Here is a 27427-nt window from a genome sequence, read left to right on the forward strand (position 1 = left end):
ATACTTATATTTATACTTATACTCTGGAGCGACTTATATGTGATATTATTTGTTATTTTATCACTTGCAACCACATTTCATACTCCAGTGCGACTTATATATGTTTTTTCTTTACTATAATGCATTTTTTGGCTGGTGCGACTTATAGTCCAGAAAATATTTGTATTTGTTTATATCGCAGAAGACACTTTTTGCTGATTTTTAGGTTTTACTTGACAAATACAGAAAAGTTGACGACACAATGGCCCAATAGTTCATTTTATCTTCAGATATATTACAATGTATACTTTTATTCAAGCTCAAATACAGTTTTCCATCCATTGAAAAGCAAACAAACTGACAATTCAATCTTGAAAATTCAAAATCGTTGCTTATTTTTTTGTTATCATGGCTTCATTATTAGTATCATTATCATCATTAGTATTCGGGTGTGACGTTGTAGTCGACTGCATTTGGCCTCCAGTCGCCATTATTAGCTCATTACGCTAACGTACGTAGCCGTTTAAAGGGCCCATGTTGTCCGTCTCACCTGGGAGGACTCTAACGCTGCGGGTGGACTCAAAGGTGGCGCCGTCTTTGAGCCACGTGATCAGAGCCGGAGGGTAAGACTGCGCCTCACACGCCAGCGACGTCGGGCTGCTCAGAGTCACCGTCACTTCCTCTGCGGAGCCTCCGGGGCCCGACTGAGCGATCGTAGGAGCCACTGGGAAACAGGAGAGAAGAGGAAGTACAACCAATTACTAACACATTAAAGGTGTAATTCACAAACAATATGGCTGTGTTAAAGGAGCCTTAAGCAGGTCTTTATCTGCACGGAGAGGACACATGAAGTAGTGTTCACTCTCAAACCATATTACAGACTAGTGTGGATCGTTGTAATTAATAATAAATCACCATCACAAGTGCAATCAGCTAAAGCAATATTTTTTTGTAAAATTTACCTTGTATTTAGAGACACAGAGAGGTCATATTTGTGAAATGTAAAATCTAAAATTTTACATACGTTCCATTAAAGTCACGATAGAATAAAATAATACAAAAAGTTAATAAAAACTGAAAAAATGAATTGTAAAAATAGATTTTAAAAGCGTAACACAGGTAAAAAACAAACAAAAAAAACAACAGTGACCGGTATATAATTGCACAAGTAAAAGTATAGAAATATTTAATACAAAATTAATATTAAAGTGAGAAACTGTTGAAGAAAAAAATGACTTACAAAACATAAAGTAATGCACACATAATGGTATTTCCAAAGAAGACCATAGAAATGTGTAAAAAGAATAAGGTGTAAAAAATTAAATGTTCAGATCATTGTATTGATCGTTGTATTTTGAAACTTGCAGACTTTATTCATTCGAGTAAGAATAACGTCAATCAAAAGTAAAATTCAACACAAAAAGTAAATGTAACAGAGTACCACCTACTTCTTGATGTATGTAAAGTGTGTACATAGTAAGTCTATTTTAAATATAGTAAATTTAAATAGTTTTTCTTCAATGCATGCCCTATTTGATTCTATACATGTTATTTGTATTGTTCACCAAAGCAAGTCCCAGTCTTTGTGAATCTTGTTCTGAAATATAATAATATTCTGATATATTCCTACCCAGAACGTTGAGGTTAAAGTGGCGACTTCGGTCTCCGGCGCTGTTGGAGGCGTGGCAGCCGTATCTGCCCGTGTCCAGAACCTGAGCGGCGGAAATATGAAGGAAACGACCGTGCGACACGATCTGATGTGTCGAATCGGGAACCAGTCGCTGCCCGTCCTTCTGCCACGTGATCTCCGGGAAAGGATGACCTAAGGAGCGCACGAGAGTTAGCAAGTGTCAGAAATGTAACGGTACAAGACTTAAGGGAGAAGAAACGTCACAATTTTACACGTTACAATTATTGACCCCATGAATATTGTCACTAGATTGTCACCAAACAACTGTGACATTTTTTTTTTTAATCTAGTGTCTAAAATATGACACTTTCCACTCGTTTGTGACCAGCTCTAGAGACTTCCAGAATGACAAAATAAAGTGAATGTGTATTAATTGATCAATACTAGTGCAGTAGCTCAGTTTGCCATAATATTACACGATATGGAACTAAACTAATGCATTCGTAGTCCATGGAGTTAAGCAGGTTACACCACAAGAACAACAGGTTTTTCAGGTCCTTTAGAAGAACAAAAACATGTCTGATATGTTGTATTATTATGTAATGAATGACACTTACCAGTGGCTTCACAGGTCAGAGTGATGTTGTGTTTCTCCTTGACTTTAGTGTCTACAATGGTCCCTTCATCTACAATCCTCGGTGGAACTGAATTCATAAGGAAAATGAATTGTCAAGAATCAATATATATAGATAAAGACGAATTCTTTCAATATTTTTGGGACATTTTAATGTAAGAAAATACCCAGGATGTTGAGCTCAAAGTCCTTTTTTTCCTCTCCGGCAGTGTTAGACACGACACAAGTGTATCTCCCAGCATCCTCCACTGCAGAATGCATGAGTCGCAAACTTCGTCCTCCTTGCAAATGAAAAAAAAAATGAGTCGTTAAACGTGCAAAAACACAGTATTTTAATTTGAAACCGTGGGGGAGTACGAGACAAATACCTGAGAGGACACGTACGGAGCTGGAGGTGGTGATTGGCTGTCCGTCTTTGAGCCACGTGATGTCAGGAAGTGGGATGCCGTGGCCCTCGCAGCTCAGAGCCACAGGATTCTTCACCACGACACTGATGTTGTCTGGGAAGCGCACGTCGCCGAGGATGGAGGGCGGGACTGTAAAAGAGGAAGCAGCAGAAATGTTATGTGCCACCAAGAGGTTCACGTCAGGTCATATACCGTATATTCCGGACTATAAGTCGCACCAGCCAAAAAATGCATAATGGAGAAGAAAAAAACATATATAAGTTGCACTGGAGTATGAAATGCAGTTGCAAGTGTGAAAATAAATAATATCACATAAGTCGCTCTGGAGTATAAGTATAAGTATAAATATAAGTCGCACCCCGGCCAAGACTATGAAAAAAGGTGCGACTTGTAGTCTGGAAGATACGATATAACATCGTACAGGGAGTATGCAATTTTTGTTTTTTTTTGTAAAAGAGCGAGAAAGGTAAATTAATATAAAGGGATAAAGGATGTGAGAGGAGAAATAATAATACAATGAAAAGAATTATAAATAATAAAATAATGAAATAATAATAATATAATAATAATAATAATGATAATAAAATAATAATAATAATAATAATAAAATAATAACGATATTGATAATAATAATAGATGTGATTGTTATGTGAGGTCATTCTTAACTGTAGACTTCGTTGTTTAACTGTCAAAATGCAGATGTTTATGTTTAACAACTTTGTAATTACTGGGCCAATCCACATACACACAAATGGCATAAAGTTTCATGAATGAAGTAAATGCAATTATCGTTTTTCTATTGAGTCAAAATGATCTTGTGTAACTGAAGATTTGATTTGGCTTGAAACGGGTTCAGGGTCGGTGGGTTATAGAGGTTATATAGAGCTGCAATGACGGCAAAAACAAAAAAATGCTATTAAATCAAATAAATAGACAACTGTAAAGTTATGTCGCTCCTACAGCTGTCTCATCTCGTCATGTAGCTGAAAGTGTCATTATTGTTATGGGGTTCTTGGTCTCTGATTTTTTTCAAATAAATTTCCCCCAAAAATGAGACTTATACTCCAGTGCGACTTATATACGTTTTTTTCTTCTCTATTATGCATTTTTTGGCTGGTGCGACTTCTACTCTGGTGCGACTTATAGTCCAGAAAATACGATAGTCACGTGGTTGGCGACACATAAAACATCAAACATTCGCACCGTGCACGCTGACGTCGTGCTTGCTGTCCGCCTGCCCGGCCACGTTGACGGCGACGCACGTGTAGCGCCCGGTGTCGGACACTTTGGCGTCTTTGATCTGGAGGAGCCGGCCCTCGTTCTGGACTTTGGCGCCGTGCTGCCCCGTGATCGGACGCCCGTCTTTTAACCACGTGACGGCCGGCCGCGGCACTCCGTCCGCCGCGCACTGCAGAGAGAGGTCGCCGCCTTTTGTCACGGTCATGTCTTCGGAGACGCTGGGTTTGATGTACGGACGCACTGGACGATGGAGAAGAGAGGAAGACGTTCAGCATTCAAGCAGGATAATGAGAATATCTAACATGTAATTATGTTTTTTCAGGCCTGCCGGGTTTGGGTGGGCAAACTGGAAATGCAGGTGGGCAACAATCATGGCAATAATAAATAAGTAGATGGTTTGACTGGGTCGATAATATTGACAAAAATCCATAATGTGTATTTTTTTTAAACATGCCGACGCAAAATTAAACCGATATTATGTCAGTCCTAAAGGAATCTGCTAAAATGCGTCTTAAAATGTATTACTTTGCGGTTTAAGTATTAGACAAATGTAAACGTGACTTTAAAATTACCAGGAAAAGGGTCGAAATATAACTTAATAACCTTAATGTCATATTCATGTGCAATACTCATACGCAATAATGTCATATTCATGTGCATATAACTGCTGTAAATGAGAGTGTTTACTTTTTGCCACTATTATTATTATTTTTGTCTTATTCTATTTTATTTTAATTTTTTCTTTCTATTCCTTATTAAGAATATGAGAGGTTTTGTCTTTAAGAGTTTTGTTTATAAGAGCTTTTCTATTAAGAGTGTTTTTTTAAAGCTTTCTATAAGTTATCTGTTCTTTTACTACTGTATCTACTTGCGTTGCAACACCAAAATGTCCCCGTTGTGTGGACAAATAAAGGTTTATCTTATCTTATCTTAAGTGAAAGTTTGAATTGCCCATCTTCAAAACAAAAGTCACAACATTTTGATATCTTGTCCACTTTTAATTTGCTATAAAACCTTAAATAACCACTCTCTTGGGAAGCATCCGGACTAATCCCATCCGCACCGGTTCAACGAAAATGCATCTAATAAAAAAAATGGAACCCTTGCAACCTGAAAGTGCAGTTTAAAGATTTGGTTGTGGATCTCACTCACAGTTTGAGTAGATTCCGATCAGTTTAAGTCGCAGCAGTAGCAGTAGTTTTACCGTAGACTTGCAGACTGTAGTCCTTGGAGCTGCCGCCCGACGCGCTGGAGGCGACGCAGGAGTACGATCCCGAGTCCGTCCTGTTTGCGCTCGAGATCTGGAGCTGGCGACCCCCCGACAACACCCTCACCCGCTGACCCGTCTTCAAGTCTTTCCCTGCAACATTTCACACACAGTCAACCGCCTCATCGTACACACACGGCGACGAGCGTGTTTTTCATACCGTTTTTCTTCCAGGTCAGACTCGGAGGAGGAATGCCGCTCGACTCGCAAACCAAAGTGATGAGTCCTCCCTCGGTAACGGTTAACGGGGAAACCTCCTCCGATCCGCGAATGCTGGGGGACACTGTAATGTGGGCGGAGCGCCAGAAGGAGGCGCCAGTGTGTTACGGGTTAAATAAAAGACGCAGAGGAACAACTTAAATTCAGACACTAAGGAAACAGATACCAATGTGATCACCACAAGTATCACAAAAAAATATTTATTTATGGATTTTCAACACGAATGAACTAACTACTGTATTTTCCAGATTATAAGTTGCACCTTTTTTCATAGTTTTGGCCAGGGTGTGACTTATACTTATTCTTATATACTTAGACTTGTACTTATACTCGACTTATATGTGATATTATTTGTTATTTTCATACTCTAGTGCAACTTATATATGTTTTTTTCTCTATTATGCATTTTTTGGCTGGTGCGACTTATACTCCGGAAAATACGGTAATTAACTAACTTATATTGACTATTCAAGGTCCAAAATGCTCGGTATTGATTCTAGTTTTTGTACATATTCTAGTTTAAGTATTCATCTTTTATAATTAAGCTATTGAAGAATAAAAGAAAGGCTTGTGTTGCCACGGACACTCACCCCAAACATTAAGGTTATAGTTCTTGTCGGTCTTTCCGGCCACGTTGGTCGCTTCGCACGTGTAGCGTCCTGAATCATGCATCTGAGCTCTGGCAACCTTGGAGGGCGCGGCCAAAAAGCAGTGTATTAATAAAAACTACAAATTAAGCTGGAAAATAATGCACAGATTTTTATTTTGTTGTATTAGGGCTTCAATATTACAGTCAAATAAAACTATAATGGGCAAAATGAGCAAATTACACTAATTAGAGTAACATAATTGTCTCTAAATATTCCATCCACACTGTAGAAAATGAGCAAATCCTGTAGTTGAAACCTCTATTGTTTTGAAATGCTTTGAATTATTATATTTGTGAGAGATTTGTTGGACTCATTTCAGTCATCTCTTCAATGCAACAGCTTCTGAATGTGTTTAAAATCCAACAATTCAAACTATTATTCATATAGTGGTCACTGATTATTTAGTTTGACGGGTAAAAAGATGATTTATTTCTGTTGTACATTGGCCAAATAAAGGTGAAAATATGGGGACTGAAGGCTTCTAAGTAGAGAACATGTATGAAAAAAGTGTAATATTGATGAAAAACAGATTTAGTTTGAATTTGTTTTGACATTTTTGATAATAATTCCACTGTCTTTGTTCTAAAATGTCATTTCACATACATTTTAGAGTATGTATAATTCAGATAATTAAGGTTGGGGTGCATGAGTAGTGAGCGCTGACACTACCGTAGCTGCAGGACATGTTTTGGGTCTTTCGGAGACACTTTGGACACTTTGACACTTGTCGTTTACCTTGAGCAGACTTCCATCCTCGGACACGGTGAGCCCGAGCTTCCGAAAGAGAGGACGGCCGTCTTTGCGCCAGGAGAGCGTCGGAGGCGGGACGGCGTCGCTCTGACAGTGGAGCTCCACCGGGTCGCCGAGCATCACCGTGGCGTTTACCTCTTCGCCCTTTATGTTCGGCGGCACTGGGAGAACAAGCAACAGCGTGTGACAATCCACCAATCAACAAGCAGAGGAAAGAGATCAACAACGTTCACTTTGTATTCACGCGTGGTTCTTTTTGAAGACAACATAAGATTACAGAGTTGATCTTAAATCAATACGGTCATCACATGTCCCAATTATACTGTCTTAAAAACAAAAGGTGTGTGGAGACTTTTAGCTTTCCAGGAAGAGTAGTTCCAGAACAGAATCCAAATAAATAAAGGATAAACAATGTTTTTGTTTATGCTTTATTTAAACAGATTAAATAAGAATCAAACAGATTAAATAAGAATCATAAAAGAAAAAAATAACATGACCAGTGAGCATGTGCAACAGAAAATAATAATATAAATAATAGTGATAATAATAAAATATGTTTTTAATAAAAATAAATAAATAATAATACATACATACATATATATAAATAAATTAAATTGAATTAAATTAAAAATCAAATCAAATCAAATCTAATCAAATAAAATAAACGCGAATGGCACACTATAACAAAAAAATGCGGCACAACAGGCCCTACATATAAGTCCCATTTAGTCCAAAGTCTTTCAGATATGTTCATTTTCAAATTTAGGGTGAATGCCATTTTTTCCATTTGTCTGGTGTCAGTCCAGTCCTTAAACTTTGGTGTGGTTTGTGTCATCCAAAAGTATCCAAGTATCCATCTACTGTGTCCATGGCAGGAGGGAATAAACACTGTTAATGGAAGCAAATTATTATCATGATGTGTAGACTCCTCGATGCTGTTGTTTTGCCTGAAATGTTCCCCAGTTTGACATTGTCTACATCCACTGGGACGAGCAGGTGATGCCACAAGGCCAAGTTACACGTCACAATTCAGGTTTTACTCTGAAATCCCGGCTTTTAACCTCAATGACAAACAAGTCACAAAGAAAGTAACAGAACAGCGCTGAACTCGGGCCAGACACAGGAAGCTGCTGCTGAATGGTAACAATTACCTCAACAAATCTGCCCTCATTTCTCTGGACAAGCGCTTTTCGATCTTCCTGAGGAAACACGCGTCACGTGGATGTGTTTTGCATGACACGGATCAGAGCAGACACACACACACACACACGCACGCACACACACACACACACACACACACACGCACACACACACACACACACACACACACGCACGCACACACACACACACACACACACACACACGCACACACACACACACACACACGCACGCACGCACACACACACACACACACACACACACACACACACACACACACACACACGCACACACACACACACACACACGCACGCACGCACACACACACACACACACACACACGCACACACACACACACACACACACACGCACGCACGCACACACACACACACACACACACACACACACACACGCACACGCTCACATTCAGACTCCCTTAGCGACTTTGACAGGTCTGATTGATTAGGTCTGGCACAATACAAGTATTTCAAGTGCCAAAGATTGCTACATAACGACAACATTGAAAGTACTTTGTGCCACTGAACATTAACCCTGAAGCAGGATAATCCCAGTAAAGCCTTTTCTAAACAAACAGTATTGTTAAAAAGAATGCTGCAACATAAGTAATGAATTAGTATCTAGAATGAGTCAAAGATGTGAATTATTCAACTATGTACAGCTCCATGTTCATGTAATGCAATCATAAAAAGTACAAAAGGTTCATACCATAAATATTAAGCTTAAATATGTTGTTGATTTATCATTTATTGAAAAGTAAGTAAATACAGAACCACTGTGGAGCGGCTTTTTAAAACGTTGGAATGACAATAAAGACATTCTGATTCTACATTTGTTCATGTTCTACCGCTTGTTGCCATAAGGGGGCGCAGGTGACTGGATCCCAGTAACTATGGGCCTTCGGCGGGTTCACCCTGGACGGGGGCTCGTCGCAGGGTTGACACGGAGACACACATTCACTCTCACATTCATTCACACACATGTTCGGACGGAGGGAGGGAGCCGGAGAACACGGAGAGAACGCACGCTAACACGGGGAGAACATGCAGACTCCGCCCTCAGCGATCATGTGATGTAGGTCTGGCCCAGCTCTAACCGCTCTGCCACCGTGTACTGCGTTCTGATTCTAATTATAGTCATTACCGTCCCGGGCTCGTCTTATATCATTGTATTTCACGATCCTTTCCCGCTCAGCTGTGCAGCAAAGATGTTTTTCAAATCAGTCAAACACATGTTCTGCTCCAGGCCCTTTTTCTTTTTCAAATGTATTTTTTTTACACGACTTCGGTGGATCCGCTGCGGTCGGGAGCAGCCTCTTATAATGATCAAAATCGGTGACTTTATGGAAGAAATATGCACACAGTGGTTTGTCTGCAGCGCGCCGGGCTCTTAACGACGTCATCACTCACACAGGAAGCACGGCAGAGGTCATAAACGGCGTCTTCGCTCACCGTACACCCGGAGGTCGTAGTGTCTTTGTTGTTCTCCTCCGGCGTTGACAGCCACGCAGGTGTAGCGGGCTGTGTCGGCGACCTGGGCACTGCTCAGAGACAGCGCTCGGCCCCCAGACAGCACCTGGGGACACGGGACACAGCACGCACAGGCTAAATGACAGGCTGATATAGTTGTTGTGCAAATGCCAAACAAGTATATGAGCTAATGAATGTATAAAAGACCAGCATTATAAAGATGACTGTCTCGGTCCATCTGCGTGGACATAATTGTATAGTTTGTAAGAAGAGGTGGACATTGGACCACCCTGCTGGTTTTACAAGAATATTCTGATCACTTCTCTTTTAATAAGCAACTGAATTGAATGAACTAAAAATGTTTTTGTGTGTTTTTTTTAGCTTCAGAAAAGGGAGTGGCAGAATTCAATCACAAAGGACAAAGGAGTTTATACTGCATTATTTGTACAGTACTGCGACTGACCTTTAAAATATGCACACCTTAAAATAACACGTGTATTTAAAGCCACACATGATTTTTCTTGTTCCTTCATCTGGACATTTACTGGCAGCGGAAGGAATTAACATCAAGAGGAAATAAAAAAGCTAGATTCTCCCAGACATGCTTATATTGCTTATATTGCAATTTCATGGCAGAAATGCTCAGAACGAGTTTGGCAATGATTTATAGACTTAAAAACTGCCCAGGAGACCTCTGTCTCCCTTTAACATCATGGTACTCGGAAATTTGAAACCGAATGTTTTTGTGAGGCTCTTTGGCTCAGGATTAAAGAAACAAGCATCAATGAAGCAAATACAACTTCACGTATGTTTATGATGAGGGAACAATGTTATAATAGTGGCTAAAAGCGCAAAAAATAAATGTTGCACAATATGTGTTTGAGGATTCAATCGCTGTCAACTAATGATAGTGTTGTGTAATTTCATCTCCGACTTTACAGATAAAATCACTGCATTATTTTGCTGTTACGCAGTGAGACTCTTGTTGCGAGTGGCTGTCAGTAACATAAATGTCACCTGTATTCCATGAGAGACACTGGCCACGGGGCTGCCGTCCTTGAGCCAGGTGAGACTGGGCAGAGGAACACCTGAGGCCTCACACTCCAGTCTGACCATTTCATTCACCACCACAGTGACCGTGCCTCCTCGACTGGAGATGATGGGAGGGACTGCGAAAAACACCACGAAACAAGGGTTTTTTAAATAAAGTCTCTATATTCCCACAGTCCTGTTTAATGAGAGGAATCAAAGGTGGAGGATATTGACAACTATGTCTCGATATTCAGACAAAGCATCAGGAATGTCCTTAAATGTGCCACTAAACGTTTTGATTTAGGTTCAAGGATAAATGTGAATGGATCATAAAATTAACCAGAAGCGAGCAGAAATTTCCCTTAATACTCCCGTGATAACAGTTTGGGAGATAACACTTGCAGTTCTGTCTCTTTAGGTCATTTTTAATTGTTTAAATGACAGACAATACAATTATAATAGAATTTATATTCTGCATATCTTCACAACAATTGCGATATTATCATTTTTACAAATATATATCTCCCACCTCCTCTATACATCTATATTGTGTTATGCATTTGAATATTTAATCAAGTGTGAACCACGCATAAAGTACTAGTGTTTGCAAAGAAAATCAACCAGATCCCCAATGTAACTGAAAGTGACATCAAACTCACCGAACACCTGGAGGCTGTGGAACACCTCGGCCACGCCCGCCAGGTTCACCGCGATACATCTGTAAACCCCAGCGTCCGACAGCTGAGCCCGCTCGATCTCCAGAACCCGCCCTCGCTTCAGCATCGTCACCCCGGCAACGCTTGTGAGAGGCCGGCCATCTTTGTACCATGTGATCGCTGAGGTTAGAGACCAGAAATTAGGCGCGCAATTTTAACATAAGCGTTTATTATTATTTGTAGTTTGCAAATCTTTCGTACATTTGTGCTACCATTTCTGGGACAAAATCACTATAATCTGTCATATTTACACTGTAACTGCCACACGTGATCATTAATATGCCCTGCCCCTATCGAAACACTACACAATTAACTGTAATACATGATTTTATTCCATTTATCCCATAAACTCGACAATTTGTGTCAAAATCTGCATCTGAATTCGACGCTACAATTTCCGAACTCCTGCTATAGACACTATAGATGGATACCTTAGGAGCAGACGTCTGAAAGCAGGGAAACATGAGGAAATTAGTGTAGAAATGAGTGTCAAAGACTGAACCAACTACCAAGGACTGGGCCCAAATACAAACGACAAAAAGATTTATGTAAGATGTGAAAAAAATTACATTCACACTCGATTTGAGAACGAACATATTGGAGAAACGTTGGACGAAATGAGACAACACGATACTGGAATGTGTTTATGTTTGTTTGTTTGTTTGTTTGTTCTCTCTCTGCGTCATGGAATTTCTTCTGTGTAAGTTCCAGACTAAGACTAAAAGAAAATGGAAAGCCTGATGATCGTGATTCGACTTTATTGCGGAGGATGTCGAAACAGGAAATAAGAGATTGTGTCAATCTGTAAGAAAACACGTGCTTCTAATTCCCAACCGTCCATCGTGTGCTGAGGTGATTCACGTCTTAGATTTCTCACCGGGTACAGGGCTTCCAACGGCCTCACACTCCAGCTCGGTGGAAAACCCGGACAGGATGGTCTGGTTCATCGTCTCCCCCGCGCTGGGAATACTGGGAGGCTCTGGGAAAAACACACCAACATGAACGACCGCGTGACATTTGGCGATCCCCGCCCGATCCCCCGACAGCACGGCGCTTTGGAGTGTTGTGTGGACGTTACCGTGGACACTGAGCCGGACGTGCTGCTGCGCCTCGCCGGCCGCGTTCGTGGCCAAGCAGGTGTATTTGCCGGCGTCGTCCCGTCTCGCCTCGGTGATCTTTAACAACCTGCCGGCGGAGTCCAGCTGCGAAACAGACGCGCGGTTGAGATAAAACAGAACTGAAGAGGCGTAAAACAAAACTCTGGATTTATGAATCTCTTTTGTGGGGGAAAACCTCATTCTGTCATATCAATCTTTGCAGTAAGACGGTTGGATTTAGGGCTGAGACAAAGGATGAATAGCATCTAGTCAATTATTGCATGAATCATTAACTGATAAAGTCATTGAAGACCTGGTTTTGTTTCCTGGTTTCTACACAGACCTAGAAACATGCTATTCATATTTATCAACCAACATCACTTTAGCTCTATCCATTTAGTAAATATCTTGTGTTCACGACTAATCAAACAATCAATTGTCATATCGCAAAAACAGCAATAGTGACACAATTTTCCATATAACTTCCTCCAAGATACTTTATTATCATTCAATCTACACAGTAACAAAATAACGCAGAGCAAAATGTTGTTTCATCACGGCTCTAAACATGTCCAAAAGTTTGAATATGCTCGAATAATCTATACGACTTTGCGACATATTCCTGTATTCGAGATCAATTAGCAAAATAATTGTTAGTTGCAGCCCTAGTTACGTACTATATACAGAGAAAACTTTCAACTCGATAAGTTCATTTAGACAAAATTAGTGTGGTTTTTGCGTTACAATTACTGCAAGTAAAAACACGATTTAACGGTTATCAATGATTACTGAGAACGTGACCAGACAACAGTCAAATCTTTCATTTTCTTTGCTCCCCATCGTCCAACACGTTACTACTGTATTTTCTGGACTATAAGTTGCACCTTTTTCATAGTTTTGTCCGGGGTGCGACTTATACTCCAGAGTGACTTAAATTTAATATTATTCATTATTTTCACATGGTAACCACAAGAGGGCGCTCTAGGCTGTAAGCGACGCAGAAGAAGAATTTGCACTTCCTCTACCTCTGGAGTTTGTGGAGTTGTTTAGAAGTGACACAGAGGAAGAAGAACTCAATGGATTTAGTGATTTGGGGTAATACTGATGCTTTGGTAAACTTGTTAGCATGTTCTTTATGCTATAGTTATCTGAATAACTCTTAATATGTTACGTTAACATACCAGACACTTACCACAGTTCTGTCTGTGCGTCATGTAGCTGAAGGTGTTAGCGTTAGCATATGTACACCTATTCACCATGTTCTATAATCTGTCATTATTTTAAATTGCATTTCAAGATTAAGATCTTTTCTTGGTCTTGGATTTCTTGGACTTATACTCCAGTGCGACTTATACATGTTTTTTTTCTTCTCTATTATGTATTTTTTGGATGGTGCAACTTATACTCAATATTACTCAAGTTTGTGACCAGCTTTATGAAACTGAACGTTATGAATGAAGGTTGTTTACATTTATGTGTATTTTTGGACAATAGATTCAAGTAAAAAGACTTAATTTAGCATTTTCTTTAGTTCTTACGATTACACCGCGACCTGAATAATCACGATCGCCAATTGACCGAATCATCTCGACATCTCTAGCTCGATTGAACTTATAGTTGCACAAAAATAACCGAAATTAAACGCAAAAATTCACTTTAAATCCGACCTGCAGATGCTCTTTGGTCGTGTCCAGAGGTCGACCGTTTTTGAGCCACGTGATGCTGGGAGGAGGAATCCCGCTCGAGATGCATTCGAGAGCGATGGGCTTAAGGAGGACCACGGCCCGCTCGCCCGGCCCGCTCGTGCGGATCGATGGAGGAACTACAAGAGGGAACCGACATGTGGGAAAGTCAAACACACTTTATTTCATCACCAAATTTCAATACGGCAAAAATTTTTAAAGATTACCCAGAAATGTAGATTCCTTTGGGTTTGCATTAAAAGCACATTTATTATATCATTAGACTAGACATGTTTTATGAATGAACATTAGGGGGAGGGTAATATTGACCAAAAAAAGCATTATCCTCATCATAATATTTAGATAATGTGGCAATTCATCAGAAATTTGCTAAAATGTCGTGCTTAAGGTTCATGTATTGCACAGTAAGTATTTATAAGCCACAAAAGTGCATAAATATCATTGTTTACCCTTGCTAGGAAGAATATCTGTAGTCTGTTTATATTTTTGTAATCTTCACCTTTTTGCTGCCTTCTTAAATGTTTAAAGCTCCCAATAATGAATGTTTTCAAATATATCTGCCGCCTCTAATGGCCCTAAAAGGAGGATTAGGATGTTACCGTGCACGACCACATTGAAGTCCCGCTCGTGGTTTCCGGCTTCATTCGATGCCACACATTGGAATCGAGCCGTGTCTGAGACCTGGGCACGGGAGACCACCAGGCGCCGCCCGCCCGCAGCGACTCTCAGCCCATCGCCCTGTCGCACGGGGTTCCCATCTTTGTACCACCTGAGGAACGGGACAGCGGTGAAAGGCTCTGCATGGAGCAGTGTAAAGGAGCGCTGTTTCTTACGTTATTGTAGGTGCAGGAGTTCCAGTCGCGTGACACTCCAGCTCCAGTGGACTGTGGATGATCACGGTGTTTTCTGTCACACTGTCTCCACTGTCGATGAAAGGAGGCACTGCAAGACCACAAACATATAACATAAAACATATAAGTGCGCAGAACTACTCATGCTGTCTAATTACTGTAAAAACCAACACGCAAATAAAATGTAATGTTTAGCTCAATTTTTTTATATATATACATTATATATATTAAACATGGGTAAACCTCCTTTTGATTGACTGATCAAAATGTGTTTAGTTCCATCATAAAATGTGAATAAACACGTGAGTAAAATGGGCTGTGGACGAGTCTATTTAAAGTCCAGTTTGTGGCGTCATGGCTCAGCTGTGGCCAGTGTCCTGTTCCCATGGAATGTGCACACAGTGAGCTTTGGACTCGAAAACCAAACACTCTCAGAACATATGTCAGGTTGTCGTGGCCGAGTGGTTAAGGCGATGGACTAGAAATCCATTGGGGTCTCCCCGCGCAGGTTCGAATCCTGCCGACAACGTAGGATTTTTTTCAGCTGTCATCGGCCATTTAGCACAAGCTAAAGAGGGCATGAGTATTTGTCAGAGTGATTATAGTGTTTAGAAGGCTTAGCACGAGAGTCAGTGACTTTACTATTTACACAGACATTGACATGACAGAAAACACCTACTCACGATTAGAAAAGGTTTGATTTTGTTGTAGAAGTAGAAAATAAGGACAGTTGTTCACGACGGGCAAAATATGTTTGTATTTTGTTTTCATATTTAATAATAACAATACCTTTTATTTATATAGCGCTTTTCAATGACCCAAAGACGCTTTGACATATACAAAAAGGGGGGGTATTTACAGACAGGGGGGACAGCACGTACAGTACACAATAATGTACACAGTCTGAAAAAAGAACAGATAAAATAAACAAGACAGAAGAAGTACAAAGAAAATGATGGGGATGTAACAGGGGGTAGAAGTGTAGTCAGTGGGGTAGAGGAGGCTAGGGGTAGGGGAGGTCATAGGCTTGGGTGAAGAGGTATGTTTTCAGGCGGGATTTAAATGTTTAAAGTTAATTCATTCTCATTTGCAATATTATTTAAAGACTTACCCAACACTTTGACATCATATTTGATCTCCTTTTCTCCGGCGATGCTTGTGGCCACACAGATGTAGTGCCCAGAGTCGGACACTGTCGCAGAGCCAATCTCGATTTTCTTGCCCTGTTCAAGCACACGCAGACTTTCACTGTCCTGAACGGGAACGCCGTCCTTGAGCCAGGTCAGAGAGGGGGGAGGATGACCCCCCGCCTCACACTCCAGGACCAGGGGTTTACTCAGCACCACTGTCCTCCCGGTGGGACCATCGACTCCCCCTTCAATGGTCGGAGGCACTACAGGAGAAACAATTCTATATTAGATCAATGATTGGATCTTTAACTATTTCGTAAAAATATAATTATAACTTTACAGTTTAATCTCTATAAACAGCTTATTAACAAATGATTTGTCATTTATTCAATGTTTCTTTTGATGGAGAACAGATAAAAATGACACATTCTTACAGTACACATCCAGTTTGTAAGTCTTCTCAGCGCTGCCCGCGACACTGGTCACTCTGCAGACGTAGAGGCCTGCGTCCGACGCTTGAGCTCGTGTGATCTTCAGATAATGTCCTTTCTCGATGTACTGGGCGTGGTGGTGGGACAGGATGGCCTCTTGGTTTCGGTACCAGGTGATGGAGGGTACTGGGACTCCTCGAGCCTCACACTCCAGCGTCACCGCCGTGTCCAGGAGGACTGTGACTTCTGAGGTTATGTTTCCAGTTTTTATGGAGGGCGGCACTAAAACAAACAGAACATAATGAATATTGATGCATTTGTAATAATGTAGAAAGTGGGTAATACAGTACATACCATACACACTGAGGTTGAAGACTTTGGACTGTTTTCCTGCCGTGTTTGTGACACTACACTGATAACGAGCTTGGTCTCCCAAACGAGCACTCTTTATTTTCAATACCTGACCCTTATTTTTGACCTCTATATTGGGGTCACCAAGAAAAACAAGCCTGGAATGAAATGACAAAGATCAAAACAATAATATTTGGTTTTGCAAATGGAAATTTGTATTTATTTAAATATTTGTTGCATCAAATGATAAATTACAACACTCACTTCCTGTCTTTGTACCAGTGTATTGTGGGAAAGGGCAAGCCTTGCACTTGGCACTCCAGGAGGAGCTCCTGTTTGAGGAGAGCAGTGACATCTCGAGGAGAAGCAGATCCTATGAGCGTTGGTGGAACTGTAAAAAAGAGCAATTCAATATTGAGTGACATGACTAAAGGTCAACTGTTTGGTCAGTCCACATTTGACTTCAGAAGTGTCCATTTGACGGACAAAGTAGAGGGCTACAAACTCATCTGAAGAGTTAGATTTGTCTGAGGTTTCACATTTTCACTCAAGTTTGGAACCTGCTTTGTGCAAAATGTACTTTTAAGATGTTATAGGACAGTATTGCATTTTATAATGTACAAAATATGTAACAATGATCCACAGGGTCATAGATTATAGCTATACAGCAGCTCAAAGTGATATTTATCTTTTCTAGTGGAAGGTCCGCCCCCTGGTTGTCTCTACGGCGACGTTAAATTGATCATGATCTGACTTATAACTTGGCCTGGTGTTGGCTCCTCCTTGTCTCCATGGATATTGATATGTTTAAATGCCATAGCGTGGAGCATCCCGGGCCATGCAAGAACGTCATGGTAACCAGTAGGTGGCCAGAAAAGTTACATAGTGCACCTTTAATATTACTTCTGTCTTCTGTTTATTCTCACAGGGTTTTTAAACGTTTTTTAACTGGCATAATTGTCCAAATGTACATGCATGCACTGTCCCACTGTCTGCCTTCTGTTCGATCACACCTCTATCTTAATTCTCAGAGTATTTACTATAATAAACTCTGAATGTTACTCACTCAGCACAACTAAGTAGAAGTCTTTCTCCGTGCTGCCGGCGACGTTTACGGCTTTGCAGCTGTAGCTCCCCGAGTCTGGTCTGGCAGCCTGCAGCAGCTTCAGAGTTTTTCCCGAATCCAGTATCTGAATTCTTTTACTAGAAACTACCTGTCAACAGAGCAAACACGGGAAAACGAGTTACGCCTCCTGAAAGATCGTGCAAAAAGGACCACGACTAGAGAGTCAGTCGCTTGGTTTGTGAGATTCCACACAGAAAAATCAGTCATGAGTTGCCTTTGATGCCTCTGGTGCCCAGAGTCAGGACAAAACATGGGGAATCTGCGTTTCAGTTTTATGCAGCTAAAATCTGGAACAGTCTTCCTGAAGATGTGAGACAGGTTCTACACTGACAATGTTCAAATCTAAGCTAAAAACAGTTTTGTTTAGCTGCGCATATAACTGAAAGGATTTTTTCTTTGCACTCTTCTCTTTTGTTTGTGATTTTATTAGTTTAGAAAATCTGTTGGATTGATAATTTTTAATTTAGTTAATTTTATTGTATTTCTGTTTCTGTAATTTCTTTGTGATTTGAATGCATTGTTCCTGCTGTGAAGCACTTTGAATTGCCTTGTGTATGAAATGTGCTCTACAAATAAACTTGCCTTGCCTTGCCTTTGATTCAGAATGCTCGTAATTAGAAGACTGAAATAAAGTGTCTAAAAAACAGGGCTGACAGTCAAAAAGAAACACCCATTATTCTCTTTAAGCCTGTGCTGCATCAAACAATACTATATAAACATTGTAATTGCTGTAATTATTTTAAACATTTTGACACGGAAAGGCATTAAAGGTGAGTTTACTCTTGTTTTTTCCCTTTTCATAGTAACTAGTAACAAAATCAGACCACTGCACGCTGTCTGCATAGAATTATTATACATTACATTTTATCGCTCGGTGTGTTCACTTCTACTTTACTTTTCCATCTGAAAAGGCTGATCTAAAGTTGTGTAATGAGATGTGACATTAGCGATTGATGCAAATAGAAAAGTATAGATTCTTCTTAAAAAGATATCGATATTCTTGAACAATTGTTGTTTTTGAATCCAATTTCTGCTGGGAACGAGTTAGAAATGTATGAAACCGCCTTCTTTCTCACTTACCAGTCAGTTTCCGCAGTTTTAAAATCATATGCATTATCTATAAAGTGCACAGTAAATGATCAGTGCATATTTGGGATTTCCCGACTCTTTTTTTGGCTGATCTTTTAACGATTGTGATTTTCAATAGTCGGATCCTGTGCCTTTATTTAAAAAAATTAAGCATGAAATCCTGAATTTGGCTCCAGTTTAATCAAATAATTACCACTATAAAAAGGCCTAATTATCTGTTATACTATTACAAAATAAAGTGAATCCCTCTGTTTAAGGCAATGTTTTTAAGCCATACTTTTACCTTATTTTGGTCTGTTTGAGGCCTGTAAGAAGACGACCAGCCCCCGATCACATGGCTCCGTTACCGCGTCAACCAAAGTCTGTATTTCACTCTTAAGGCGGTCGATATTGTCAGCAGTATCGGGCCGGGACAGCCCCAGTACATGACGTGGACTTACCGGGACGCCGTCCTTGTACCAGGTGATCACGGGGGGTGGGCTTCCCGTCACGTCACACACGATGGAGGTGGGCTGGTTCAGGACCACCGAGACGTTCCCCGGAGTCTCACCGTCGAGGAAATCTGGGGGAACTGAACATCGAGCAAATATCAGCAACATTTTTGAACAATTTTGATACAATATCTATCGGTAATTACAATTTCTCTGACAAACATTGCAATTGTGACGATATTTGCGATTTGTATTCTAATAGTTGAATTGTTTTCTGTTCAAAGTTCACATTTTAAAACGTCTAGGAGCAGAAACGTTAGAGAGAGACTGAAATATTTACTTTAATCCAAGTACCGTATTTTCCGGACTATAAGTTGCACCTTTTTTCATAGTTTTGGTCGGGGTGCGACTTATAATTACATTTATACTTATATACTTATACTTCGGAGCGACTTATATGTGATATAATTTGTTATTTTTCACACTTGCAACCGCATTTCAAACATCAGTGCAACTTATATACGTTTTCTTCTTCTCTATTATGCATTTTTTGGCTGGTGCGACTTATACTCCGAAAAAAAACGGTAATTAATTGCAATCTTTGTGTTCTGATTGTGATTTTTGATCCATTGTGATAAATCCTGCAGCTCTACAACATAAGCTTTTTTTCTGATAATTTGCAGTTATTTATCACAAACATTAATTTTATTTAGTTTGTTTTACACTGTAATATTGACCCAAAACGACTTAACAGAATCCAGGGCCTTTGCAGAACTCTGAGTGAGCTAATAACGAGGAGAAGCTGTTAAAAGTTCGTAAAAGCTCCCGACAACACGTTTCCCTTCAGTCCTTTATCCCGGGACGAGCGGCAGAGTCGTTACCGTTCACTTTGAGCTGGTACTTCTTCTCCGTGGACCCGGCGTCGTTGACCGCGGCGCACGTGTACTCCCCGTTGTCCAGGGGCGAGATGGAGGTCAGTATGAGCAGCGTGCCGTCCTCCAGGATCGAAACGCCCGGCTCGTTCCCGGTCAGCTCGCGGCCGTTGCGCAACCAGCGGATCACGGGCTTCGGAAGACCTGAAAGCAACGGTAACGCGGGGTTTTGCGAGCACAGCACACGTGGCGCGAAGTAATCGTGCAGGCGTTACCTTTAGCGGGACAGGGAAAGGCGATTTTCTGGTTCGCGACTCGCTCCTGCAGCGGACTATTGAACGGCGGCTCGAGCACTTCTACAACCGGAGGAACTGAGGAAAGAGAGAACACACTTTTATATTGTAAGTCACTCTAGATCAGGCATGTCCAAACTAGGGCCCGGGGGCCAAATGCGGCCTTCAAACCAATTTCTGTTGGCCCTCCAGCTTCCTGCTATGTCGGCCCAAACAACAAAAAGTTGTACTTTTTACTGTGAAATTGGGAAAATTCAGGCATATTGATGTTATACAACCTAATATTAATGTTCTAGGGCTAATTAAAGGTGTGGAGGCTCATCGCAATTACGTCAAATGCAAAATTTCAAATGATTCACTTTGTCATTCAACAAATTCAACATTGTCAAGTTGTTTGTGGCCCTCTGCCCCATTTAAGTTTCAAAACGCGGCGCTTGGTGAAAAAAGTTTGGACACCCCTGCACTAGATCATCCATAAGAACTAGAAAAGTCTCAAATGTACTGCACCATGTAACGCTAGAGGGTCCGTCACCTGCTCGTCTCCATCAAAACTTATCTATGTAGCACAGTGACGTGCGGTGAGGTTCAGGGCGAATGAGGCACCAAAAAAAGATTTGGGACAAGCGGGAGTCGAACACAATTTCTCTTGTGTTCAAAGCCGGGTCGCTCACCGGCTATGTTCAATGAGTGACATCAGCATTTTCAGATTCAACTCCGGTGTAGGTCTTTCTTTAGTTATAACCTCTTGCTTTGCTTGAAAATCCAGATTTGTGAAACGTTTTAACTTGGAAATGTAATCGTCCATATTCTACAAACACAATAATAACAAAGAAGATAGTGAAACCTGTCCACACACGGCCGGGCTCAGGAGCATGCGCCTTCCTGCGGCGCATGTAATGCAGCCTCCCCAGAGTGAACTTTTACTGCGGTTTTATAAGTAATCTGTGAGCCTAAAACATGCTTCAGAAATACATTTCATACATTATCGAATATGGAAGCACTGAACACAACGTCAGGGTGTTTTATTTGCTATAAACAGAGGGAGAGAGAGTGACACATCATTTTGCATTGCACCAGCTCAGTTTGTGAGGAGTGTGTGCTGTGCTCCAGCGGCTGAGCAGGAGCAGCCTCCTCCCTGTATGTGAACGGCATCTGAAAATTTTGACATTCTTATTTGACATAATATTGTTCGATATTGGATTAAAACGGAAAGTGGGTTTATAATACATACCAAATGACAAAATATTAATATTTTTTTATATTTTATTTAATTTTTTAATTATTTTTTCCCCCCAAGATTGACAGGTGAGGCCCTGCCTCCCCTGCCGCCCCTGAATGCACGTCCCTGATGTAGCATCTATTTAATTACTAGTGTTTTTATCGCTCAGAATACCAGGAAAAACAGACATTGAGCAGTGTTGCCTCTTCACGGATCAGACCCGTAACTTGGTCTGATGGAGTCGCCTGCTTGTTCCCATGGAGAACGTTTAAGAACTACAGTGGAACTTTACAGGATAAAAAAAAACTGTGCGTTGCTGCTGCTGAACAAGTGATATTTCTAGATTTTACCACAATAACGGCTTTGAAACGTTAACAGCTTGTATTGCACAGTGCCTTTCGAGAACAGTTGACTGTCAAAATGTACACCAACTTTAAAAAAAAACAAGCCCCCAGACCCTAAACCGACCGAAGATTTCGATATAATACATGAAGGAGAACCACAAACCACGATCACGAGTAGAAAACCCCCCAAGCGTTTCTAACCCACCTTGCACGAGCAGCTGAACCCGAGCCTCGTCTCGGCCCGCGCTGTTCGTCGCCGCGCAGGCGTAGGTGCCCTCGTCGTCCAGGGACACGCTGCGGAAAACCAGGCTTCCGTCACGAGACGACGGGTACGTCCTGCCGTCCCTGGTCCAGGCGAGTTCGGGCTCGGGGAAACCGTGAGCGGCGCAGGGCAGCTCCACCGAGTGACCCAGCTGCACCTTCATCACCCGGGGACCGGCCTGAATGCGGGCGGGGACTGGTAAAGGAAATGAAAGGACATAAGACGGACAGATGTAGAGAGAAGTTTGCCCAATATACCGTATTTTCCGGACTGTAGGTCGCACCGGAGTTTAAGTCAAAATGCATAATAGAGAAGAAAAAAACAAATATAAGTTGCACTGGAGTATGAAATAAGGTTGCAAGTGTGAGTCGCTCCAGAGTATAAGTATAAATATAAGTATAAGTCGCACCCCGGCAAAAACTATGAAAAAAGGTGCAATTTATAGTCCAGAAAATACGGTATTCACTGGAGCAGGTATCGATAATTAAGGGAATACCAACTATATTAACTTTGCCAGATTGTATTAAACTGAATGACAAAAGTTGTGCTGAAACTGAAGGGTCCTCACACAGACCACATTCCTAGATAAGGAGCTGCAGACGAGCCCAAGGTCATCTGTGTGCGAAACCACGGCGAATGGAAAAATACAGAGGAGAAGACCAACCCTTCATTATATGCCCCATATTGAAATGCTATAACTTGTACGAGCGCACAGGGAAAAGGCGCGTCCGGACCGCCCGTGTAAGTCGCCGTCACATTCATTAGGGATAGAAAGGTAAGCGCTCTGTTAATCTGTATCAGAATTGTACTAACAGGGATTAAACATTTGACTGATTCTAACTATTCTGATTCTTGCCCTTTCTTTTCATAAACGAGCACGCCAACAATGCTGAAAATCACACACTAAATAGGACAAAAATGGACTTTTCCTGAATAGTATAATATTAAACGCAGTTATTTAGTGTTGAAAAGAGAGATTTTTATCATAACTGTGATATTGAAATCGGTAAAGAGTGTCAAGCGTTATCTAAGTTGCGGAAACACGAGTTCCACTTACAGCTTGTATTTCGGTCGCGTTTGTGTGAGTTTTTCTTACCCAGAACGCTGAGATGGAGCGTCTGCGTCAGGTTTCCGGCGATGTTGGAGGCCACACACACGTACAGCCCGCCGTCAGACACGCTCGTCTCCAGGATCTTCAGCGAGCCGGAGGGAAGCTGAGAGTGTCTGAAACCAAGTCCGAGGATGTCAATCATAAGCCAACTATCTACTCTTATAGCCACGTTTACATTTACGGCATATTTTTCACATTTTAGGTTTTTTGTTTCACTCTTGGACACATCCACTTGATTTTAGTAACAACGTTTTGCTTTCCAATGCTGCGTATAAAATTTTTTAAAAAAAAGGTCCATGGTCCAGGGTAGTCCAAGGTAGTCTTCAGACACCATACTATTACCGTATTTTCTGGATTATAAATCGCACCTTTTTTCATAGTTTTGGCCGGGGTGCGACTTATACTTATATATTAATTCTTATATACTTATTCTCCGGAGCGACTTATATGTGATATTATTTGTTATTTTCACACTTGTAACCGCATTTCATACTCCAGTGCGACTTATATATGTTTTTTTCTTCTCTATTATGCATTTTTTGGCTGGTGCGACTTATATTCCGGAAAATACGTTCTTGAGTACTATATTTTACACTGTCTTTCTTGAATAAAGCGTTGGTTAACAATCATTTGAACGTTTCCTGTTTCCATCCATTGTAAATATCAGTTTTAGGCAATATGTACTTTAAGATTGTACCAAATAATAAATCAGATGTTATGTCCAGACAGTACTCTTACTTAAATAGAAGTTTCCTGAAATACTTCTTTGTAGTTCTTCATACTATTTTACTGCACTCGAGTAATATCATTTGAAAAAACAGACTTCTCTCTCACTATAATGCTTGTTTATTCAGCCCACGCCTGATAAATACTGACACAAATGTAGAGCATTGGCTGTCGTGCAGTTTACACTCAACGTGCTGTTCTTACAAACCAATCCAAAGCTCTCCACTTCAGACACGACGATTTTCCTGTCTTCACTTTTCCCCTGTAAAACTATAAGTAAGGCCTTTCGTACAGGACCTTTCTAATCCAACCCGGACCACAATTACAGCCTCTGCAGCAGACGCACACTCGGAGCAGCAGATCACAGAGTCGTTTCAGAAAACCACTAACTCCAGCCCGAGGTCGGACGCTGGGCTGCAGCCAAAACAAATACACGAGAACCCAATATGATAAGACAACGTTTCCACTGTTTTTGTCTCCACGTCTTTATGAAAAGGCGACGCAGATGTTTGCGGATCATTGTTTACGCCCGTCCAAACAGGACAAGGAAACACATCGGCGCTCGATTTGAAACTGTCCCGTTTGTCGTTGTGTTTTGTCGGAGGGTTTGTTGATTACCGGGCAGAAAACGGGGAGATGAGCTGCTTCTCTTTGGCCCAGCTGATGGTGGGAGGAGGAACGCTCCGGACGTCGCAGGGCAGAATCGCATTCTGGCCTTCCACGACGGACACCTTCAGCGGCGCGGACGGGACGCCATGACCCGGGCCGGATCTGGGACGGACTGGACGGAGAGACACGGCACATTATGAGAAGGAGGACGATGGAACAGTGGGATGTGGTTAGAACCAAGTGTGTTTTCAATGGTGAGACTAAATGACATGTACATTAAAGGTGCACTAGAGGTGGGCAATATATATTACAGTTTAGATCATGTCAAAGAGGTTGTTGTAAAATATAATACTCAAAGTGTGTACATAGTAAGCCTACCGTATTTTCCGGACTATAAGTTGCACTTTTTTTTATTTATATACTTATACTTATACTCTGGAGCGACTTATATGTGATATTATTAGTTATTTTCACACTTGCCACCGCATTTCATACTCCAGTGCAGCTTATATATGTTTTTTTTAATTTACATGCATTTATCACTTGCTTATTGAAAATGTTTAATAAGCAGCTTATTAATGCTCTTACCACATTTATAAATATTATAAGCCATCTATTATGCATTTTTTGGCTGGTGCGACTCCGGTGCGACTTATTGTCCGGAAAATACGGTATTTTTATTCTTATTTTCTTTTATCTTATAGCCTATTGTTATTTTTATCCCTTAGCAGATCTAAATCGTTTTTTTCTTTTTGACTTATTTAGGTTGTTTTATCATCGTTCATTGTTTTATGTTGCACTGAATCACCAAAACAAGCTTTTATGTTTGTGAATTCTGTTCATTAGAAATGGCAATAAACCTTTTTCTGATTCTGATTCTGAAGAGATATAAAATGTCAAAATTTAGTATATTGTTTGCAGTAAAAATGCTTCAAAAACGGTTATAAGTGGATATTGCTGCACATCTGCGATTTATTTTACAGACATTTCCCATTGGTTTGATCACAAAACCTCAACCAATACCATTTCAAACAGGTTTTACCACATTTCTGTTGGATTGACAAACTAAGTCTGACTGTTGATATCGAGATACTCCAAAAATATATACATTTTTGTCAGTATTGTTCACCCGTGGCGTTTTGTAGTTTCTGTTTCTGTTCCTGTTATTGCTTTACCTGGCTTGTTCCGCGGGAAAGCATTTAAATTATTGGCATTGCATTTATTCAATTGCAGGCTTTTATGTCTGGAAAAACAGACGTTCTTACTGTGATCGCGGTGGCTTTTCTCCATGGAGATACAGTGGATAAGTTTAATGCCATACTATGGAATATTCAAGACTAAGCAATAACATCTGCAGAAAAGCTACATCTTGCAGCTTTTAACAGTCTTTTAAATGATGAGACAAAGACTAAAGAAACTAACAAAATGCAATAAAAAAATACCATAATTGCCAAACTAAAAGGCGCACTGGATTATAAGGCGCACTGTCGATGTTTGAGAAAATTAAAGGCGTTTAGGTGCGCCTTATAGTGCGGAAAATACGGTAAACTATAGGAGCTGGGAAGAAAATGCAGCAGAATACGTACAATACGTTGTAAAATTGTCACAAAATATAGCATGGCTCCATAGAAAGACGGGATTCAGTGATAATAAAGGTCAGCGATCAGTTTGGGGCTTTTTATTGAGAGTTTTACGGTCGATCTTTGGTAGTTCGGACTAAAGAGGAAAAATCTGAATTATTAGCGTTAAATCCCAATCATTAAATGTTTATGTTCATGAAACCCGGATGGAACGCCGCGTTGAAGTGGACAATTGCGACCGATCAGTGCGAATAAAACAGAAAAAGGCGATTAAAATGCTCATTTCAGCGCTGACTTCACCATAGACGGTGAACTGGACCTTCCTGGTGACGAATCCGGCCGCATTGGACGCGGTGCAGAGGAATTCCCCGCTCTCGTTTCCAGTCGGAGCGGCGATGTAAAGCGTCCCGTCGGAGCGCAAGGAGAAGTCCGGACCACCCAAGTGCAGCGACTCCCCGCCCTGCCAAACAAAACGGGACGGCTTCATTATACGAGGTTTATTTACACGCGACATGGGCACAAACACTCGGGTGGAAATGACCTTCCAAAGCGTGCCAGTGTTTGTTGACCCGAGGCTGCAGCGTAAATCGAAGCGGTGGGAAAAAGTGAGAAGATAAATACTTCATCATGTCAGATTCCAGCTCATTTGAACACACATGAGAGGAAGAGACAGTGTATCGTCACAACGGCTTTGTGTACTTGACGGCCTGATGCGACTGAATGCTGATTTAAGAACCATAAATCAGAACTGCCAAGAACAGACGATTCCATTCCCTTTGGAGAAGTGTGTGAAAACTATTGCCAGTGACAATCCAAGACCCTTTGTTTCTTCTTTCCACAGTTCTGAACAGTGACGGGCGGATGGATACCAAATATATATATGCATCGATATCCAGTGAGGTATCGATGCATATGGATTTGATTTGAGTTAATCTACACGTATATTTATATTTTAGATCGGTTCAAGCTAAAATGATGACGCTAAGGTAAAAATCTTCTTCTATAGAGACTTGCTGTGGTATTGGAAAATAACC

At 40.9% G+C, this 27427-nt stretch overlaps 1 protein-coding gene and 1 non-coding gene across 2 annotated transcripts in view; one reads left to right on the plus strand and one right to left on the minus strand.

Moving 5' to 3' along the window:
* Positions 1 to 27427, minus strand: part of hmcn1 (hemicentin 1) — a 117801-nt gene that overhangs the window by 42925 nt on the left and 47449 nt on the right. Inside the window, exons 21-50 of the mRNA XM_072439080.1 lie at positions 26694 to 26853; positions 24823 to 24985; positions 23464 to 23591; positions 22311 to 22562; positions 20525 to 20620; positions 20259 to 20453; positions 19387 to 19517; positions 17798 to 17945; positions 16996 to 17122; positions 16735 to 16889; positions 16384 to 16662; positions 15931 to 16212; positions 14802 to 14910; positions 14568 to 14737; positions 13933 to 14087; positions 12247 to 12370; positions 12046 to 12147; positions 11112 to 11288; positions 10438 to 10589; positions 9403 to 9526; positions 6761 to 6936; positions 5966 to 6062; positions 5317 to 5439; positions 5094 to 5249; positions 3854 to 4129; positions 2612 to 2779; positions 2411 to 2524; positions 2227 to 2313; positions 1610 to 1801; positions 530 to 703 (exon numbers count right to left, since the gene is read on the minus strand). Coding sequence (XP_072295181.1) covers positions 530 to 703; positions 1610 to 1801; positions 2227 to 2313; positions 2411 to 2524; positions 2612 to 2779; positions 3854 to 4129; positions 5094 to 5249; positions 5317 to 5439; positions 5966 to 6062; positions 6761 to 6936; positions 9403 to 9526; positions 10438 to 10589; positions 11112 to 11288; positions 12046 to 12147; positions 12247 to 12370; positions 13933 to 14087; positions 14568 to 14737; positions 14802 to 14910; positions 15931 to 16212; positions 16384 to 16662; positions 16735 to 16889; positions 16996 to 17122; positions 17798 to 17945; positions 19387 to 19517; positions 20259 to 20453; positions 20525 to 20620; positions 22311 to 22562; positions 23464 to 23591; positions 24823 to 24985; positions 26694 to 26853 — 4792 coding nt within the window. The remainder of the gene's footprint in view (positions 1 to 529; positions 704 to 1609; positions 1802 to 2226; positions 2314 to 2410; positions 2525 to 2611; positions 2780 to 3853; positions 4130 to 5093; positions 5250 to 5316; positions 5440 to 5965; positions 6063 to 6760; positions 6937 to 9402; positions 9527 to 10437; positions 10590 to 11111; positions 11289 to 12045; positions 12148 to 12246; positions 12371 to 13932; positions 14088 to 14567; positions 14738 to 14801; positions 14911 to 15930; positions 16213 to 16383; positions 16663 to 16734; positions 16890 to 16995; positions 17123 to 17797; positions 17946 to 19386; positions 19518 to 20258; positions 20454 to 20524; positions 20621 to 22310; positions 22563 to 23463; positions 23592 to 24822; positions 24986 to 26693; positions 26854 to 27427) is intronic.
* Positions 15267 to 15348, plus strand: trnas-aga (transfer RNA serine (anticodon AGA)). The gene has a single exon. It is a non-coding gene; the product is annotated as a tRNA-Ser (tRNA).

The sequence above is a fragment of the Eucyclogobius newberryi genome, unplaced genomic scaffold (genome assembly GCF_026437365.1).
Source record: "Eucyclogobius newberryi isolate DKJ021-1_F unplaced genomic scaffold, fEucNew1.0.hap1 SCAF_9, whole genome shotgun sequence".
NCBI classification, from domain to species: domain Eukaryota; kingdom Metazoa; phylum Chordata; class Actinopteri; order Gobiiformes; family Gobiidae; genus Eucyclogobius; species Eucyclogobius newberryi.